Source organism: Artemia sp. Qi Xiang Cuo, chromosome 1 (assembly GCF_049724085.1).
Source record: "Artemia sp. Qi Xiang Cuo chromosome 1, ASM4972408v1, whole genome shotgun sequence".
Classification (NCBI taxonomy): Eukaryota; Metazoa; Arthropoda; class Branchiopoda; order Anostraca; family Artemiidae; genus Artemia; species Artemia sp. Qi Xiang Cuo.
In genome coordinates, this window is record NC_142794.1 from 53,854,192 (window position 1) to 53,875,550 (window position 21,359).

Below are 21,359 nucleotides of genomic sequence, written 5' to 3' on the forward strand. Positions count from 1 at the left end.
GCAAGATTGATTTCATAGATTTTGGAATGGTGAGCTTCCTGGGCCATTATTTGGGTGAGTCTCAACTCATAATAAAGAACTTTGATTAATTTTCCCTCGTTATTTGCATTTCTTATTCTATAAATGTTATTTTGAGTTATACTTTTATCGTATTGCGTTCATTTTTAAGCCTTGAGATAAAACTGAAACCTTAGCGGAGACAGTGGTGGGGGGAGTCTCCCCCCTCACATGCATAATTGAGCAGCCACAGAGAAAGTAAAACAAATGAAATTAATCTGTCTTTTGAAAATGTCTTTTTTCAAAAGACACGAACAAAATCGTCTAAAGGAACCTGAAGTGCTATCTCTGACATTTTCGTTGACTCATTATTCCCGTTACTTTCAGATGTAAAATTTAGAATATTATTCAATGGGTTTAGTCGTCCCCTCCCTGAATTATTCACATTTGGAAAAACCACCCCTGGGAAATTCCTCCCCCCTCAAAGAACATTTTCTTTTCCTGCGTATAAATCCCCCGCATTAAAGATCCCACCGTAGAAATATTCTGGTTGTGGAATACGTCCTTCAAACATATTATTGTCAGATAATTTTGAATATTCATAAACATGGAAACAGAATTTTTTATTCAACTTTTTAGGTGAGAAATAAATCTAAAACATTACCTGAGTAAAGAGCCATAAGGGTTCAAGAACTTAATACTTATTTATTTTCCTCGGGGCACTTTATGTGAAAGAGGTGGTCGCATAAACTTTGGAACGGGGTTCATTGAATAACATATTAAAATTTTTAGTGTCCTTACACCAGGTGCGGATCCAGGATTTTTTAGGGGGGGGGGCGCAAATTATGTTGACCCGATAAACTTGTGTCAGGAGCAAGGTTAATTAAAGCAAACTTGCGTTAATTAAATAAATTACATTACTTTAGACAACGTTAGGGGGGGGTGCCCCCCTCGCCGCTCCCCTGGATCCGCCACTGCCTTACACTCTGTTTCTTTCCTTGTTAGGGAGGAGAGCAGATGCCTAATAGGTGTGTGTTAATACCAAACCATTCTAACTCTCATTGGGCCTTCAGGTATAAACAGAATTAGTTCAAAGGGAGGGGTGGGGAAAAGGGGCACTAGCCCTTTGAATTTCCAATCGAATGAGCCTTTTTTGAAGTTTTTACGACACCACCTTCTATAAAAACCTTATATGCCCCCAGGGTATAACTTAAAACCCTTGCCTTGGGGTTGTGGGGGAATTTCCTCCTCAAAAAAATATTTTCTATCTGGAAATCAACTATGCTGAACAAAATGGCTATCTCAAAATTTTATTTGGATGTGTTTGGGGAAGTGATGGGCGTGGGGGGGGGCTAGTTGCCCTCCAATCACTTTCGACTATTAAAAAGGGCACTAGCCCTTTAATTTCCAATCGAATGAGCCCGTTTTAAAGTTTCTACGACAATGCCTTCTATAACAACCTTATATGTCCCCAGGGCATAACTTAAAACCCTTGCCCTGAGGGTTGTGGGGGAGTGACCTCCTCAAAAATATATTTTCTATCTGGAAATCAACTATGCTGAACAAAATGGCCATCTCAATATTTTGATTGGATGTGTTTCGGGGACTGATGGACGTGGGGGGGGGGGGCTAGTTGCTTCCCGATCATTTTTGACTCTTAAAAAGGGCACTAGAACTCTCGATTTCCAGTTGAATGAGCCCCCTTTGAAGTTTCTACGACGACCCCTTCCATATGAAGTGCCTCTGGAAAAAAATGATAATAATAAAACATTGGAGCAGTATGGCCTTTACTATAGGCAACGCTATACCGTTGCCTCTGATCATTTTTAGATAATTTCACTGTTTTTATAAATGTGATACACTCATTTTTTAAAGCATGTTCTGGGAAGGTTGTTTTGTCAAGCATTTTGATTCAAAAGAGAATTGAGGTTATCCAGTTCATGGTTTGCAACGATATTCTTAGTATATCACTAAATCCATACCACAATGTATGGTTTTTTTTTCTTCAAAATCCTGTGTGTGGGGGGGGGGGTAAAATCTGGAGCCAGTTTTCCCAAATCAAGTGAAAATGACAGAGAAAACTTAAAAACGGGTCATATAGCAATAAAAAAGGTAAAGATATATTAAAGAAAACTGACCTGTTTCAGTGGATGCCTGAATTATGCAGGCTTATCTTAATTTTGACAACATTTTTGGAGAAACTAAATTTCATATGGAGGGGGGGACTGGGGTCTGGGGGAAAACTGTGGTCTGGGAGAGGAAGTTGCTCCCTCTGTCCCATAGGAAATTGTGCTCCTGACCCCAACCCCTTGCCACTTAGTAGTTGGAGGCATGTGGTTCTGGAACCACTCAAAGTTGTATATTAAAAGAAGAATTACTTATTGTTATACTTACTTATTCAAATTATTTACTTGACAATTCTGTTGTAATATAATCTCCATACACAGGATTGTGCATCCAAAGAGGAAGAAAAACAAATGAAAACAGTTCTGTAGGAGAATTCAGGTAATTCTCCCCAAAATTTTTGAAATGAAAACAAATTTAGTTTATAATACCATTTACCGTACCTACACAAGAAACAATCTTTTTTAAAGATTTCGGTTCATCTCTAAGTAATGAATGGCTTTTCTATTTAGGGACAGGTCAAATAACTTCCTAATCCTAAAGGCACGTTTCTGTTGAGCTAGCAAGATTTTCTACAAGCATGTCAATATGCAAACCTGTCCACTTAGTTAACCTTTTGTGTCGGAGCTACTCGCCTTGAGCTACTTTCTTAAGTGCTCCTAAATTTAATTTTTAAAACAAAGAATTAAACGTCTATTTCTTCTTAAAAAAAAAAAAACATAAAGAAACAACACTATTTTTCCCTAGATAGGAGGTGATTAGAAACTATATAAAAAAAAAAAAGTTTTGAACTGAAACTAAGGAGCAATACTAAATCGAACAGAAGTTATTCCGTGAAACAAAAAATAATCATGGCAGTGTTGTTTCTAAACTAAATCAAACAGTTCGTGGTAACAAACTGTAAGTAAGGAGAGACCCGGCTCAATGGTAACCAAAACTCTAGAAAACGGGATTTTGATACCAATAGATACATACAAGGACTCAGATTTTAATGCTGATTTTAAATATATAAGTTTCATCAAGTTTAATCCTACCCATCAAAAGTTACGCGCCTGAGAAAATTTGGCTGATTTTCGAAAAAAGGGGGAAAAACCCCCTAAAAGTAATAGAACCTTAATGAAAATCACACCATCATATTCAGCGTATCAGAAAACTCTACTGTAGAGGTTTCAAGCTCCTACCTACAAAAATGTGGAATTTTGCATTTCTTGCCAGAAGAAAGATGCGTGTTTATTTTTGTTTGTTTGTTTTTTTTTTTTTTTTTTTTTTTTTTTTTTCCAGGGGTTATAGTTTCGCCCTAATGGTCCTAGAATATCGTTGGAGGGCTCATTGGAAAGGAAATTAAAATTTATATTGCCCTTTTTAAGTGACCAAAAAAATGGAGGGCAACTAGGCCCCCTCCCATGCTCATTCTTTTCCCAAAGTCACCCAATCAAAGTTTTGAGATTGCCATTTTGTTCAGCATGGTCGAAAATGTGATAACTATGTCTTTTAGGATGACTTAGTCCCCCGAATTCTCCGGGGGGAGGGCTGAAAGTTATGAACTTTACCCAATGTTAACATATAGTATTGGTTATTGGAAAGTATATAGAAGTTTTCAGGAGGGATTTTTTTCTGGTAGTGGGGGCTGGGTGGGTCGGGGGTTATGTGGGAGGATCTGTCCATGAAGGAAGTTTTCATGGGGGAAGGGACATTGCTATGAAGGGGGCGCCGGACTTGCCAGCATTATTTAAAAAAAAATCAGAAATTAAATAAAAAAAACAACTAGTTTTTCAACTTAAAGTAAGAAGCAACATCGAAACTTAAAACGAACAGAAAATATTACGTATATGATTGGGTCCACCTCCAAGTCAATACCTCGCTCTTTAAGCCAAAGATTTTTAGTACTTTCATAAGAGCTATCCATTCTAAATAACGGCCTTTGTGATTAAGCGGTAATTTTTAAAGAATTGGAACAAAATTCGAACTTTAGAGTAAAGAGTTAGGTATTTACTAGGGGGCGGACCTCCTGCTATACGCATTAAAATATATGAATATAGAATTTTGTTATGTAAGTTAATTTGTGAGCTACGTATATTTATTACTAACTAACATGTTCTTAAATAAAATTAAACAACTTTCAAGAGAAGCCATTTAACCAAATACAAGTAAAATTAATATGCAAATTTTGTTTTTGTTATTCATGTACGGTGAGCCAAAATCAAAATCTGTATTAATTCAAAAACGTTCAAAAATTAAATAAAAAAACAAGTTTTTAACTGAAAGTAAGGAACGATGTTAAAACTTAAAACGAACAGAAATTATCCGTATATGGAAGGGCGCCCTCCTCAACGCCTCGTTCTTTACGCTAAAGTTTGACTTTCCCACAACTCTATTTTTTTTTAAACAATAAAAAACTTTAGCGTAAAGAGCGAGGCGTTGAGGAGGGGACAGCCCCTTCCATATACGGAATAATTTCTGTTCGTTTTAAGTTTTAACGTTGTTTCTTACTTTCAGTTAAAAAAACTTTTTTTTATTTAATTTTAATCAAAAACGAGCAGAGATTAATTCAAAAAGTTTTTTGAGGGAAGTAAAGAGCAAAGTTGAAACTTAAAACGAACAAATATTATTACTTCACAGCCTATCTAACATATATCAATAAAACTAGTGCAAATAAATCAACTAGTGATATTTCCCTATGATTGTAGGATTACAGAAAACTAGCGCTTTACTGAAAACACAAAACAATATAAGAGTTTTGGTATGGTAAAATTAAACATTTAAGGGTTCTTTAACCGTATAAAAGTAAAGCATTTTTTAATTGTTGCTCTATTTATTTATTTTTTTGTTTAATTTGGCATCACTTCTGTACAGTAAGATGAGATTTTATTCATTATCAATGCACATGCAATAATAAACTGTGCTACTCCCCCCAAAGGCTCCTTGGCCTGTAATTAGGGGAGTATATACAGATCACAAACTCAGAAAACAATAGCCAATTAATTACTGAGATAAAAAAAAAGAAGAACAGAAAACAGTACAAAAAGAAAAAAAAATCAAACATCAAGCATAATTCATATCTCTGCATATTATTCTCAAATCAAAAAGGTAATCTTCATACTCTTCTACAATCTACTGGCTACAATCAGACTATAGAGAAAAAAAGAAAAGAAAAACAATTAAATGAAAAACTATTGCCAACCATTCAAAACACAAAAATAAGCCACAAGAAAGGCTGTGAATAAGACAAAACAAAAAAATAATAAAAATAACGCGTATACTCACAGTCACTGAAAGAAGAGCAAAAAGGGGAAGAAAACGAAAAATAAATAAATACAAATTATAAAGTAGAGTTTAGTCAGGAAAAAAAAAAAAATTTACTAGTCTTTTGAAGGTGCCAAACTCCGCCTGTAAGTAATTTCAGCCAGTCCCAAGCCTGGATAAAGGAGGAGGTATTTGCGGTGGTCTAGCAACCTGCCTTTGGAAATATTTATGCTATAAAAACATCCAAAAAGAGCCAAAGTTTCTTTGTTTGTGTTATGATTGCCCAATTGAATAATGACCATGGACTGTCCCCGGATTACCCGACGTTGACAACATTGGAACACCCCCGTAAACGATTTTTGAAAGCAAATTGCCCCATAAAACTTGGTTTTTGGAATGTCAGAACCATGGCCCAGCTGTCGAAAACTGAACAGGCTATGAGAGAAATGCATAATTATGGTCTGGATATACCAGCACTCTCGGAGGTCCATAGGACTGGAGCAGGCAAACAAAACCTGAATAAGGGGAATACTATCCTGCACAGTGGCCACGAGAAGAAGAAAGTAGCGGGTGTGGCCATAATGCTCTCCGAAACAGCCTCAAAAGCATTGACAAATTGGACCCCATTAACGAAAGGATCATCACAGCTTGATTTGTGGGTAACAACGCAAAGCTAACCGTAGTAGCATGCTACTCACCTACAAACGACGCAGACAACGCAGTGAAAGATAGCTTCTACAACACTCTTCAAGCAGTGACAAAAGACATTTCCAGTCATTATTTAATTTGTTTTGCTGGTGACTTCAATGCCAAAGCGGGGAATGATAGATCTTATTGCCCACAGGTCCTTGGAAGTGAAGGACTCGGGGAGATAAATGAAAACAAAACGGTGCTAGTGGACTTTTATCTTACAAATGACCTAGTAATTGGGGACACCATGTTTGTACATAAAACTACCCATAAATATTCTTGGAAGTCCAGTCTGCAAGATGTGAGAGCTTTCAGAGGTGCTGACGAGGCGTCTGATCATGCTCTAATGGTAGTGAGAATAGCGTTGAACCTAAAGGCCACACCGAAGATAAGGGTCCAAAGAAAATCCAACCTTTGACTCCTCGAAGCTGTCCGCTGAGACAGTTCAAAATGAGTTCGTCGTTACACTCTCTTACAAATTTGAAGCCCTTCTCTTAGATGTTGACACTGAGTCAACCTGGAACATCATCAAAGAGGCTTACAATCAGATGGCTGCCCCTACGCTTAGGTATGCCAAGAGACCAAAAGACCAATGGTTATCAGAGACAACCTGGAACCTGATTGGTGAGCGTCGTAACTTAAAGCTGCAGGTCCTAAAAAGTGGTGAAAACAGTGACACTGTTCTGAAGAACCAAATGTACAAAGACCTAGATAAACAAGTCAAAAGGAGCGCAAGGCAGGATAAATGCAAATTTTTGGATAAAAAAAGCTGCCATGGCGGAGGAAGCGGTGAAACTTGGTGACTCCAGAGCCGTATATAAGATTACCAATGAAATTGTGGGGAAATGCCGAATCGTAAACGGACCAGTTAAAGATGCAAATGGCAAAATTGTCTCAGACCCAGCAGAAAAACCCGTAATATGGGGCTTGCATTTTGGGAAGATTCTGAACAGACCCCGCCCATTGGATCCACCAGATATCCCTACAACCCCCTTTTTGAACCTCCAAATCAACACAGAAGAACCTTGTGATGTAGAATTCGACAGTCAGGCTGCAGGCTTAAGAATGGCAGAGCAGCCGGAACTAACAGAATAACAGCCGAGATGATAAAAACATCACTGAATACCTGTATGACCCATCACCTTTCTACCTGAATAAATAAATTTTATGTCTCCTAATTTTGTGTTTCTAAGCCCAGTGACATAGGCTCTTTTGAAAATCCTGACAAGTGTAGTTTAAGACGTCTGAATATGCCAGTCAAAATGCCAGTGCATTGTTATCTTTTGCTGTTGTAATGCTCCATGTCGCAATTTTACATTATTAAATCATTGATACTGGTATTGCCTCAAGAAAAGTCATGGGTCCTACATGTGCAGTTCAGGGATTAGTAACTTTTTCTCAAGTCTACACAGTGGGCTTAAGCTGGCTTAGAACCAGACAGGCAAAAGTATGTAGGACCTCTATTAAAGTAATAAAATACTTTAATGGAAGCTTTGTACAAGCCTGGGCTCATCTTGCCCTCCCTCCCAATAAAAACATATTGCTTCAAATTTCATAGGCCAAACTAAGCTTACACAGACAAGAGACAAAGATCTTCAGGCTAAACAAAGGACATGCTGCTCTTGTGGGCATCTATTTTGTTTCTGACAAAGTTGTTGGTTTTGCTTTATTTAAGCATTCATGACTAAGGTTTATTTCACCTTGTAAATTGCCCTTGCATTTTGCTTGGTTCAGGCAAAATAAAAAAGGGTTAAATTGCTGGGTTAACTCAAAGCCAGACCAGTCTACATCAGACCAGAGCTGTGTATAGGGTTAGTGGTGCCTGGGGAAAAATTAATTACAGTGACCCTCTTTCAACTGAAATATAAGCAAGAAAAGCTGAATCAAAGGGGAAAATTTGGTCAAAGTACGTAACCACCCAACCGCCTTCCCCCCAGCCACGGTGCTAAGGGCAGCTGTCCTTGCTGCCCCCCCCCCCTTGGAATGGCTCTACATCAGACATGTGTACCTGTCAGGATTTTAATACTTTTGATCACATTTAAATCCCAATAGTTATGCACAAAAAATATATATAAAGAAGGAACTCATCATCAAACAGTTTATGTTAAACTGTAAGTAAATAGCCATGCAGCTCAATAGTAACCAAAACTCTAAAAAATGGAATTTTGATATCAATAGTTAAATCAAAAGAATTAGCTTGTTATGCTGGTTTCAAATGTATAAGATTTATTAAGTTTGCTGTTACACATCAAAAGCTACAAGCCTGAGAAAATTTGCCTGATTTTCGAAAAAGGAGGAAAACATAACCTAAAATTCAAGGAATTTTAAGCAAAATCCCACCGTCAGATTCAGTGTATCCGATAACCCTTTTGTAGAAGTTCCGATCTCCCATCTGCAAAAATTTGTAATTTGGTATTTTTTGCATGGATGTGTGTTTGTTTGATTTTTTTTTTCCCAAAGATGATGGAATCAAACCAATAGTCCTGGAATATTGGAAAAGGGCTCATTTGAAGGAAAATTAAAGATCTAGTGTCCTTCGTAAGTTACCAAAAAGATTAGAGGATATCCTCTCTACCCCCCGCTTTTTTCCTCAAAGTTATCCAATCAAAATTTCGAGATAACCATTTTGCTCAGCATAGTTGAAAATTACATTAACTGTGCTTTTGGGGATAACTTGACCCCCAACAGCCCCAGGGGAAGGGTCTGTAAGTAGTAAAATTTGTCCATTTTTTACATATAGTATTTGCTATTTGAAAATATATAGACATTAGAGGGTAAATTTTCTGATGGGGGTTTTAAACAGGGAGAATTTTCTGTGGAGAAGGAAGTTTCTAGGGGTGAACTTTCCTTGGAAATATTCTAAACTGGGGGAATTGGCCAGAATTCCTATACAAAATTATTTTTATTTGTCTTACTTTCTCTTTGCTGACTCAATTTTACATGTGGAGATGTTAAAGAGGAATTGTCTGGAGGAAATTTTAAATGGGTAGGAATTGTCTAGAGCCGTGATTCTCAACATGTGGCTCATACCCCACTGGTGGGGCATGGCAATATTTTGCTGTTTCATGGGCAGGATGTGCACCTTATGGCTGACTTTCCTTTTGAGCCTTTATTTAAAAAAAAAAAAAAACTTTTCATGTGAATCGCATCACATTCAAATGCATTTAAAGAGCACAAAAAGTGTGGTGATAGTGTGGCAATGATGTTGTACAGTGTGTAAAAGGGGTGTGTGTGTAGCTGAACTCATGTAACTGAGCTTCCATGCAACTCGACCCCATTTAACCGAATCCTCGCGCAAGTGAACCCCTGTTTAGCTGGATCTACATCCAACTCAACCCTATTTAACTGAACACTTGTGCAATTAGACCCCTGTCCAACTCAGCCCACGCGTAACTTAACCCTTTTTGACTGAACCCTCGTGCAACTGAACGCCGTTTTAACTGGGTCCTATGCAACTCTGCCCATGTGCAATTCAACTCCATTTAACTGAACCCTCGTTTGACTGAGCCTCCATACAACTCAACCCGATTTAACTAAACCCTCATTCAACTGGATCCTCATTTAAATGAGCCCTCTTTTGACTTAACCCTTATGTAACTCGCCCATATTTAAATTAAGCCTTGTTTCACTGAACTCAACCCAACGCCTAAGAATAAATTTGAAATGGTACTGACTAGAAGCTCAAATATGGTTCTCACTTTGTTTGGATCTTCCAACTTATATTACCCATTTGAGCATACTAAACTAATTTGGACTAATGACAAAAATCCAGCAGAGCCATGATTGCAACTAATTTTTGTCACTGGCTGGCAATGAAAATACTTCTCTTTCAGGATGCTGCTTGTGTGCATTTTTTTTGTGCATGACATAGTTAATAAGTACTCCATTCAAGTAGGACTTTGTCCAGTTCTGATATCAATGGCCAGATTTTGATTTCTTTCCTGGTACTTGGTCAAATATTAGAATTGTTTTTATTAATGTGTGAATGGAGAAGAGGGATGGTTTTTGAATTTTTGCCGCAGATCTGCGATTAGAAACAGCTTTTACTATGCACAAGGATTGAATTACATGGAGGTTGAGTTGCACGGATATTGAGTTGAGTGAGGGTTGAATGGAAGTTGAGATGCACGTGGGTTAAGTTTTACAGGGTTCAGTTGCACAACGGCTTTATCAAACGGGAGTTGAGTTGCATGAGGGTTCAGTTGCGCAGGGGTTCAGTTATACGAAGCTTCAGTTAAACAGGGCTGAGCATGACAAGAGTTCAGTTACACGGAGGTTCAGTTGCACCTGGGGTCAGATGCACGAGGGTCCAATTTCAGTGGAACCTATAAAAAGTGTTGTGTTCATACAATATTTTTTCTTAAAATTAAAAAAGCCTAGAGAACGACCCAAAAATAGATACACGTAAAATTTTGAATTCATTGCTCTTTACTCTAAAGTTTCACTTCTTGTCCCAATTGAGCAACTCGTGAATCACTCCTGTCCAATTGAACAACTCCTGAAACACAAGAGTTGTTTAATTAGAATAACAAGCTTTTTTAAAACTTCTAAAAAAAAACTTTAGCGTAATAAGCATGGTATTTTGGAAGGGGCTACCACCTCATATTCGTAAAAAATTTATATTCGTTTTAAGTTATGATGTTGCTCCTTAGTTTCAGCTGAAAACCTTTTTTTTTTATTTATCACAAAAAGAGACAAAGGATCGTAATAGTTGTTTATGTCAATTACAGTGGCGTCGTTTGGTGGGGGGGGGGGGGTTACCCCCCCGCACCAATAATATGGAGAGAAAAATAATTATGTAGCCTATGCCTCTTGACTCTCCGTGTGTGGACCCCTTGTGTCCCTTCCCTCAATAAAAATGCCGGAGCTACACTCCCGATCAATTATATCAAACAAACCGATCAATTATATCAAAAGTATATCAAACAAACAAGTTATGCCTCTAATTATGCTGATGAGATGTGGATATTTTATTAGAGCTCTAGTATAAAGCTTTTGCCTTTTGTAAATCAAACAATGCCCCATAATTGTGTATCTTGAGTCATGTTTTATTCTTTTGATGTATTTGAGAAAGAAAGTGATTCCAGTTTTGTTCAAATTTCAGAAAATGAAGAATTTAACAGTTTCAGTTGAAGGCAATGTCGGAAGTGGGAAATCATCTCTTCTTAATTACTTCCAACAGTTCTCTTCAGTAGTTGAAACTATTCAGGTATGTAAAACTAAGTAGAATTACTCTTTTTTATGTGTATGTTGCATTGGTATTTGGTATTGGTTCTGTTATTTGCAGTAGATTCTTTAGCTTTATTTCTGTTTCTCTCTTTGTCTTTTCTTTTATGACAGTCATTTGGGTCGTATCTAATAAAACTTCTTTCATATCAAAGATTTAAGTTTTAGGATTTTGGTGTATCAATTTTGGAGTAGATTTTTGCCTAGTAAGATCGAATTGAGACAATATAGTTGAAACCAAAGAATTGTTGGTATTTGTGATTTGTGAGTATTTGTGATGACCTATTTGTGATTAGTGCTTATTTTTAGGAGCCTGTTGAAACTTGGCGCAATGTAGGTGGTCACAATATGCTTAAATTATTTTATGAAAACCAGGAGAAATATGCTTTTGCGTTCCAAAGCTTGGTTCAGCTTACACGTTTGGACATCCACACTAGGAGTAGCACAACTCCTGTAAAAATGATCGAAAGATCTTTACAAAATAACAGGTGAACTTTTTTTCTTTTCTTTTTCTTTAAAAGTTTGAAAGGACTAGATGGCAGTTCACGAACATTCATTTTGGCTTTCCATAAGTTTGAACATATTTTGATGCATGTAGGGTGCAGGTTTTTATTCAGGATTTTTTTACGGTTTGGGTGGGAGGGTTGGTGTAGATTCGCCAAAACAGTATTTAAAAGGTGCATATAGAAGAGTTTATATAAAATGTATGGTCAGGTCTGTAAAGCTTCGGGAAGAGGGCTTGACCCAAAGGTCCTGGCAACACCAGTGGTTTTGCTTCTTCTTACAAGAAAGCTTCAGAAACCACTACGCTGTATTTCAGGATTTGAAGAAACGATATTTGAAACCTGTAGAGATGCTACTAGCAGGATTAACGTGTTTTTTATGTAGTTGCAATGCATTTCCTGCTCATTGCAGTTCCAGGTGTCATTGTCATCAGTTCATGAAGATTCCAGGAAATCCTGCCAGAGAAGAGGGGGGAATCAGTTCCTATCTCATTGATGGCATGTTTATGCAAATTAGCACTGTTTTAGAGCCTCAGTCAGGCACGTGTTGAGGAATATGTTCTGGAAGCCCAACATTTAGCCTATCTGGGCTCTACTGTTCTTTAGATATTTTTGTCATTTGAAGCATTGAATAAGACCACACATATATCCTTCTGTTATATACATGTATATCCATATATGTACGTACAGTATCTGTATTCATAAAATAAGTTTGGGTGTGCCTGTTAATTAGCTTAATGTCAGTGTTGAATTTACAGCTGAACTTTACAAGCTCCAAAGCGTAAAATTTTGCAGTATAGTGTTGAAAACGTGAGAATGACAATGGACAATTTTTTCATATGTAATGACAATTGTATAGGAATAGGACATATGAATAGGACATTTTTTTATGTATATTTTTGTCACTACAGGCGAAATGTTCCAAAGAAACAGAAGTAGTATATAATTAATCTTGTAATATACAATCAATAGCAAAAATAACTTCTAATCTCTTTCCTTTTAAACATTCAAAATTAATTAATAAGTTAAATGGCCGTAAAAATTCCATGCATAACCGAATTGGGGCATTGGGGAGCTTCTGGACAAGTTCTGCCCAAAATGTCATAATTTTTAGGACTATTTATATAATTTTCTACAGTCATTTCAACATTAGCATGTTTATTTCGTTTTGCAAACTAAATATACCAGAACAAAAATTATGATTACGAGTCAGAAATCCTACTATTAATCATGATTATTTGCAATGCCGTCCTACTAGTAATCATGATTATTAGTAATGAAAGTGAAAAATGTGGTCATGGTTGCAGCAGTGGATGCAACGTAGTAAAATTTACTTGTAAAATATAAATTTTGCAATGGTGTTGAAGTAAGTACACGCTGGATTAACGACGCTTCTCGATTACTAAGGTCCTTGCGTCAGTCCGGTAGTGTGTTGCTACTGCTGAGTTTTGAGATATTTAGCTCTGAATAACTGCGAAAATTTATATTTTCAAAGCTATCACGATTATCATCAGTCGACAGCAGAGTCATTAGGGGACCGTGGTGGCTATAATTTACTCAAAATTTTTGCATACTTGGAGACATTTTTCCTGTTTAATTCCGAAATCTAGGATTCTAACACGAGTGTACTATTGGATGATAAAACTTATAAACTCTTGTATGTTTCATTTGAAAGCCAAGGAGACCAGGATTCGTGTTGAAATTTGTTGCTTGAAAGTTTTGGTGTGTTTGTTTACCCTTCTTTGAGAAAACACAACTTTTACAACTTCCTGTAATATGCTTGCTCATGCTTAGCATCAAAATTCAAACAACATGCCAAATTTGATGCATTGGCAAAAGGACTGTACTACAAAATGTCACAATTCACATTCTTAATACTTTCGCCTTTGAGCATTTTGTCGTACCTCCATTAAAATTGCTCCACTGAAAAGCATGTGTACCTATCCCAAGGAAATGGTTGAATTGGGACGGGATCTCAAAGAATAAAAAGACAAACTGAAACAAAATTTAGCAGAAAGAAGGGAGTGATTTGGGAAATTGTAGAAAAGGCCCTGTGTACTTTTTCCCTTTCGAGGTGAGCAATTCGATTTGTTTGAATAGTTTTGGCAGTATTTTACTAGGATGACTGAAACCTTCTTTCAGGGAGGTTTTACCCTTGGATGAATAGAAGGAACAGCATTAGGCTATTTGTTAAATTTTTTTAAAAGAAATATCACAAATTGACAAAAAAGGTCAATGAAAACCTCAAAAGTGTCCTGATTGCACTGTCTCATTGCAATAAAAGGTAGATTTCAAAGCATTTATAGGCTTATCACAACAATTATTTGACGTTTTTAGAAAAAATTGTACACTATGACTCTTTTAGGAGAGGGTCAGTTTTTGTTACGTTATGCCCTTTAGATATCTCGTTATCATACTTTCAGGTCCCTTGTGTCTTCCAGTTATGTATTGGCTGAGGTTTGTAAATCTTTTTTCTGAGCGTCTTCCTCTATCTTTATGTCTTTAATTGTATTAATTTAAAAAAGAAAACTTTCCACAAAAGAAATTATTAAAAGAAAAGGAAAGAGAAAGACGATAAGATAAGATTTATTCTTCATTAAATACACATACAAGGGAACATACTATTACTCCCCCAAATGCTCATTTGCATGCAAAGAAGGGAGAAGACAAATGAGTTACTTACTCAGAGATTAAAAACAAAATAAAATTTAAAATGATCACTTACTCAAAGACATAAGAGCAAAAGAAGAAGAAAAGAAAATATAGATAAAATACAACTATAGGAAAAAATAGAATAAATATACTAAATTAATTAAATAGATTAAATAGACTAAAAAAAAATAATAATAATAAAAAAAAAAAATAACTTCTACGAAGCCAAAGAATTTAATTTTTTTTTTTTTTTAACGAACCAAATGAGTGGCACCTTCGAGCCGATTCAGGCAACTTATTCCAAACAATATGACACGCCATTAAAGGATTAAAATCTGACCTTATGCAAGGAGTAAATGGAACTTGAACATTATTTGTCATATTGCGAAGATTATAATTATTATGATCAGAGGTAAAAGATAGCGGAACACTTAGGGGGCGGGAGAGGTGACCATGAAGCTGAGAAAAAGTAAAGCATGCGCATGAAAGAATGTATAGTGACTCAAGATCATGCAATGGGATAACTAATGAACGATTAGTTTCCTGAATGAGGTGTCTAGCTTTATTGTAAACCTTAGAAAGTGGTTTTAACAGTGAAGGGAAGGTTGACATCCACACTATTGGACAGTAAAAAACGTAAGATTGGATTAAGGGGTGAAAAAGTATTTTCAAAATTGATCCAGGGAAAGTATGTCTAAGTTTCCTTAAAATACTGAGACTCCTGCATATCTTTATTGTAATAAAATCAATGTGACGTTTGAAAGATAGGTTTTCATCAACAAGAATGTCTCAACAAGAAAGAAAAGGAAGTCTGTTACAACAAATAACCACAGGCCATCTTAGGGGGGGACAGAGGGATCATTTGCCCTGGTCGAAGGAATTCAGGGCGCAAAAAGGGGCTCATTCAATTGGAAATTGAGAGGACTAGTGCCCTTTTAATATTCGAAAGTGATTGGAGGGTAACTAACCCCCCTCTCACGCCCACCATTTCCCCAAACACATCCAATCAACATTTTTAGATAGCAATTTCGTTCAACGTAGTGGAAAGTTCTGGAAATTAGGTCTTTAAGAATGACACTCCACCCAGAGCCCTCGGGGCTAAGGTTGTAAGTTATGCCCTGGGGGCATATAATGTTTTTATTGAAAGCTATGTCCTAGAAACTTGAAAAAGGGCTCATTCGATTGGAAATTGAAAGGGCTAGTGCTCTTTTTAATAGTCGAAAGCTATTGGAGGGCAATTAACCCCCCTCTCACGCCCACATTTCTCCAAGCACATCCAATCAAAATTTTGAGATAACCATTTTGTTCAACGTAGTTGAAGGTTCTGGAAATTAGGTCTTTGAGGATCACAACCCTTCCACAGTCATCAGGGCAAGGGTTGTAAGTTATGTCCTGGTGGCATATAAGGTTTTTATAGAAAGCGTTGCTGTAGAAATTTCAAAAAGGGCTCACTCGATTGGAAATTGAAATGGCTAGTGCCGTTTTTAATAGTCAAAAGTGATTGGAGGGCAACTAACTCCCTTCTTACGCCCACCATTTCCCCTAACACATCCAATCAAAATTTTGAGATAGCCATTTTTTTCAACGTAATTGAAAGTTTTGGAAATTAGGTCTTTGAGGATGACAAAAACCCTCACACAGGGCTAAAGTCCACAGCCCTCGGGGCTAAGATTGTGAGTTATGCCCTGGGGGATATAATGTTCTTATAGAAAGTTTTGTCGTAAAAACTCCAAAAAGGGGTCATTGCATTGGAAATTGAGAGGGCAATTATCCTTTTTAATAGTCTAAAGTAATCGGAGAGAATCACCCCCGCCCCATGCCCATCATTTCCCCAAACATTTCCGATCAAAATTTTGATATGACCACTTTGTTCAACGTAGTTGACAGGTCTAGAAATTATGTCTGAGGATGAAAACCCTCCCCCATAGTCCGCAGGACAAGGGTCCTAAGTTATGCTCTTGGGGCATATAAGGTTTTTTATAGAAAGTTTTGTCGTAGAAGCTTCAAAAAGGGCTCATTCGATTGGAAATTGAGAGGACCAGTGCCTTTTCAATTAGTAGAAAGCGGTCAGAGAGCGAATGCCCCCCCCCCCCCCGTGGCCATCATTTTCCAAAATACTTACAATCAAAATTTTTTAGATAGCCATTTTGTTTAGCGTATCAGAAAGGTCTGGAAATTTTTTTTTTAAGGATACAATATTCCCCCAGCCCTCAGGACAATTGTTGTAAGTTATGCCATGGGGGCATATAAGGTTTTTATTGAAAGCGTTGTGGTAGAAACTTCAAAAAGGGCTCATTCGATTGGAAATTGGAATTGCTGGTCCCCCTTTTAATAGTCGAAAGTGATTGGAAGGCAACTAACACCCCTTCCGAGCCCACCATTTCCACAAACACATCCAATCAAAATTATGAGATAGCCATTTTGTTGAAAACTGTTGGAAGTTCTAGAAATTATTTCTTTGAGCAGGACACTCCTCCCACAGTCTTCAGGGCAAGGGATATAAGTTATGCCCTGGGGGTATATAAGGTTTTTATTTAAAGCTTTATCGTAGAAACTTGAAAAAGGACTCATTCAGTTGGAAATTCGAAGGGCTAGTGCCCTTTTTGATAGTTGAAAATGATTCGAAGGCAACTAACCCCGTCTCACGCTCCCCATTTCCCCAAACACATACAGTAAAAATTTTGAAACAGCCATTTTTTTAACGTAGTTGAAAGCTCTGGAAATTATGTCTTTTGAGTATGACAATCCCCCCACGGCCCTCAAGGCAAGGGTTGTAAGTTATGTCTTGGGGGCATATAAGGTTTTTATTGAAAGCGATGTTGTAGAAACTTCAAAAATGACTAATTTTAATGGAAATTGAAAAGGCTAGCGCCTTTTTAATAGTTGAAAGTGAATGGAGGGTAACTAACTCCCCTCTCGGGCCCACCATTTTCCCAAGCCCATTCAATCCAAATTTTGAGATAGCCATTTTGTTGGACGTGATTGAAAGTTCTAGAAATTACGTATTTGAGGATGATAACCCCCTCAGAGCCCTCAGGGCAAGGGTTGTAAGTTATGCCCTGGGGGCATATAAGGTTTTTATAGATTGCGTTGTCGTAGAAACTTCAAAGGGGGCTCATTCAATGGGAAGTTGAGAGGGCTAGTGCCCTTTTTAATAGTCGAAACTGATTGGTTGGTAACTCACCCCCCTCTCACGCCCACCATTTCCCCCAACGCATCCAATCAAAATTTTGAGATAGCCATTTTGTTGAAAGTTCTTGAAATTAGGTCTTTGAGGATGACAACCCCCCCCCCACAACCCTCAGGGCTAAGGTTGTAAGTTATGCCCTGGGAGCATATAATGTTTTTATAAAAAACGTTGTCGTAAAAAATTCAAAAAGAGCTGACTCGACTGGAAATTGAAAGGGCTGTTTCTCTTTTTAATAGTCGAAAGTATTTGGAGGGGGAACCTCCCCCCCCCCGCCCATCATTTCCCTAAACATTTCCGATCATAATTTTGATATGGCCATTTTGTTCAATGTAGTGGAAATGTCTGGAAATTTTGTTTTTTAGGATGACAATCCTCCCCCTATAGCCCTCAGGACAAGGATCGTAAGTTATGCCCTGGGGCATATAAGGTTTTTATAGAAATGTTTGTCATAGAAGCTTCAGAAAGGGCTCATTTGATTGGAAATTGAGAAGACTAGTGTCATTGTCATTAGTGGAAACTGATCAAAGGAAAAATATCTCCCCCCCCACGCCCATCGCTTTCCCAGAAGCTTTCAGTCCATACTTATATATATTAATTTTTTTCAGTGCATCACAACGGTCTCGTTATTTTGTCTTTCAGAATAACAAAACCTCTAGCCCTCAGGGTAAGGGTTGTAAGTTATTCCCTGGGGACATATAAGGTTTTTATAGAAAGTTTGGTCATATAAACTTGGGAGGGGGCTCATTGGGTTGGTAATCGTTCTAGTGTTCTAGTGTTCTTTTTCAGAGTCAAAGTAATCTGAGGGCAGCTACCCCCCCCCCCCCCACACCCACACACACACACGTCGTATTGTCTCGAAACGCATCTAATAGAAATTTTGAGATAGCTTTTCGATTCAAAATGGTCTAAATATCATATAACAAGGCCTTTAGCGTTGAAACAATCCCCAGGGATTATGGGCATGGGTTGTAATCTATGCCCAGGGGGTATTTAAGGTTTTTATGGAAGGGAGGGATGTTTAACTTTAGAAGAGGCTCAGTCTTTCTCCCTGAAAAAGACTATGTCAATGTAAAACGAACATAAATTAATTAAAAATACTTTTCAACAAAATAAATTTTTTTAAGAAAGTAAAGAACTCCATAAAACCAAGATGAACAAAAATAGAATCAAATAATCTACCAAGAATACAACTACCACAAATCAGTGTCAATAAATAAATGAAACCCAAAACAAACAGAAATTAAAATAAATAAAAGTCAAACTCAAAACGAGCAGAAATTAATAAGAGTAGGGTTCTAAACCCCAAACTTTCTAAAAGCCACAATATAATTTGTACTTTACTGAAAAAATTCTTTTAAAGGTCACTTTTCTAACTTTAAGAAATCAAAAATCAATTAAGATTTTAAGGATCAGCAAATATTGTGATAACTTATATCCCATTCAGTCGATCTACGAACTCCAAGATATGAAAAAATAATCTAAAACCAACATATTTCCTTAAAGAAACCTATAAATTTGTTAAAATTAATCGTGCAACAAGGAGATGAAGACAAACGTAAGGGTTGCCTGTCAAATGTTATTAGCGACTGCAGTGTCGAGTGTCGAAATTCCCTGAAATTTTGCCTTAATACCCTTAGCCTTTGTAGTAGTTGCAGCAGTAGTATGCACATAGTTTCTTTTGGCTGGTTCAACATCCCCCTCTCTGTAAGTTTCAACTTAATACTCTTAGCCATTCCTAAGATATTGGTGATCCCCTTTTGACAACCTGCATTCTCATAGTGAGTTTGGATTTAGTTTAATTTCTGCCTCAACTTTACCTCAATTTTTCACCTAAATACCCTTAGCCTTAGCTTAGGAGTTATAGCGTACACACATTGCCTTTTTGTCAATTGAACATTCCTGTCATGATGCCCTGAAAGTTGTAACTTAATACCATAAGCTGTTCCAGAGACACGCCCTTTTGACAACCTCTATGTGCATATTGTGCTTTGATTCAGTTCGTCATACCTTGAAAGCTTCACCTTATTACCCATAGCCTTTTTGGAGACCTAGGTTCAAACGTGTATAGTTATCGGACCTTTTAGCGATGCTGAGTGAAATGGCTATCTTAAAATTTTGTATCAGTTTTAATCTGAGAAAAAAGGCGTGGGAGGGAGGGGGTTGTTTGCTTTTTAATTAATTTGGACTCTTAATAAGAACGTTATAACTTTTAATTTCCAATCGAAGGATCCCTCCTCAGAGGTTTCTACATTAACTCCTTCCATACGAAGTGCATTGGTGAAAAATAATGTATAGAGCCCTTTTGGTTCTTTACTTAGGTTACACTCAGTAAGAATCTTAAGGAAGAGAAATGATTGTATATCTAGGTTGATACCTCGAAAAATTGTGAATTTAGGCTCTCGCATCCAAAATTTATTGATTTTAATGTGATGTCTGGATATTATATGAAAGTGAGAGGGTTTCTAGGCAATGTTGAAGAAATATAGTGTTTTAATAGTAGGAGGTAGCTGTTAAATCGTCGCTGAAAATCTACCTTAAACCTTTTCTACTTAGAAAACTAGTGAAAGTCTGGTCGTTCGGAATTAAAAGGCTCAAACTGTGCTGAATCAAACGTCCCTAAAAGCCGTCGGATCCCTCCTCGTGTCTCCCTCAGGTCTCAGGGCATGCACATATGAAGAAACTCCGGTGTCTTCTTTGTATATAGTTATAAGATTCTTAAGCTTTTATTTTTACTTTTAGGTATTGTTTTGTAGAAAATTCACACAAGAACAAGGCTATTGGAGATGTAGAATATAACTTACTTTCTACCTGGTATGAGTGGATGGAAGACCATATGAATATAAAGCTTGATTTAATTGGTGTGTATTTTCTTAATTACAGATACTGGTTAAACTGATCTATGCAGTTACCACAAAAGACAGTAAAAATAGGTTGAGCTAATCAATCCAGAAATGCGGAAATTTATGCAGAACTATTTTGGAACCATTAGAATGTAAATAAGCTTTGCAAGTCCGAAAAATATACAACTGAAAAATGATTTGTCCATATGTATATTATTTGTCCAGTCGATAACTATTTTCTTTGGACGATCATGGTTGCAGCGATAGCTGCAACCTAGTAAAGAGCGAACCACAACCCATGGTAACCAAAATTAAAAAAAAAAAAAATTTTAATGCCTAGTGAAAAAAATTACCATCTGACACTGACTCAGGAATGGTAATAAATAAACTAATAAAAAAAAAACTAAATAAACTTTTAATAAAAAAACTAAATAAACTTTTTCTAAAAGGAAAATGGCGTCAGATCTAAATGAAAAGTGTGCTACTGGAATCAGCATAGTCGAAAACCTCACATAGTGAAATTAGAGTCCCCCACGTTGAACAACAAGGAAAATCACTTTTTGCATCGGTAGCACTGATCTGTCTCCCGTTTTTTTTTTCTGTTTTTTTTTCTGTTTTTTTTTCAATAGCTTTAGAGGGCTACCAGAACATTATACAGAGATGCTTAATGGCTTATTTAAAAGCTATATCTCATATCTACGTGTTTTTATAAATTCCGCCATCTGAAAGTGCCATATGGCACTAAAATGGCTTTTCGTGTCATTTCTCAAGGGGTGACACAAGCAAGCTACTAGAAAATCTTAGAAGGATCTTTTATAGCTCATATAAAAGACATTGCTCATATCTACGTCCTTCATGTAAATTCCACCATCAGCAAGTTCCAAATGGCACTTT

At 36.9% G+C, this 21,359-nt stretch overlaps 1 protein-coding gene across 5 annotated transcripts in view; it reads left to right on the top strand.

Moving 5' to 3' along the window:
- LOC148956480 (deoxynucleoside kinase-like) overlaps positions 1-21,359 on the top strand; it is a 45,553-nt gene that overhangs the window by 12,254 nt on the left and 11,940 nt on the right. For all 5 annotated transcript variants that reach the window (XM_089095510.1, XM_089095501.1, XM_089095493.1 and 2 more), the window contains exons 2-4: positions 11,159-11,263; positions 11,590-11,768; positions 20,365-20,483. In XM_089095510.1, coding sequence (XP_088951636.1) covers positions 11,162-11,263; positions 11,590-11,768; positions 20,365-20,483 — 400 coding nt within the window. In that variant the 5' untranslated portion in view covers positions 11,159-11,161. The remainder of the gene's footprint in view (positions 1-11,158; positions 11,264-11,589; positions 11,769-20,364; positions 20,484-21,359) is intronic.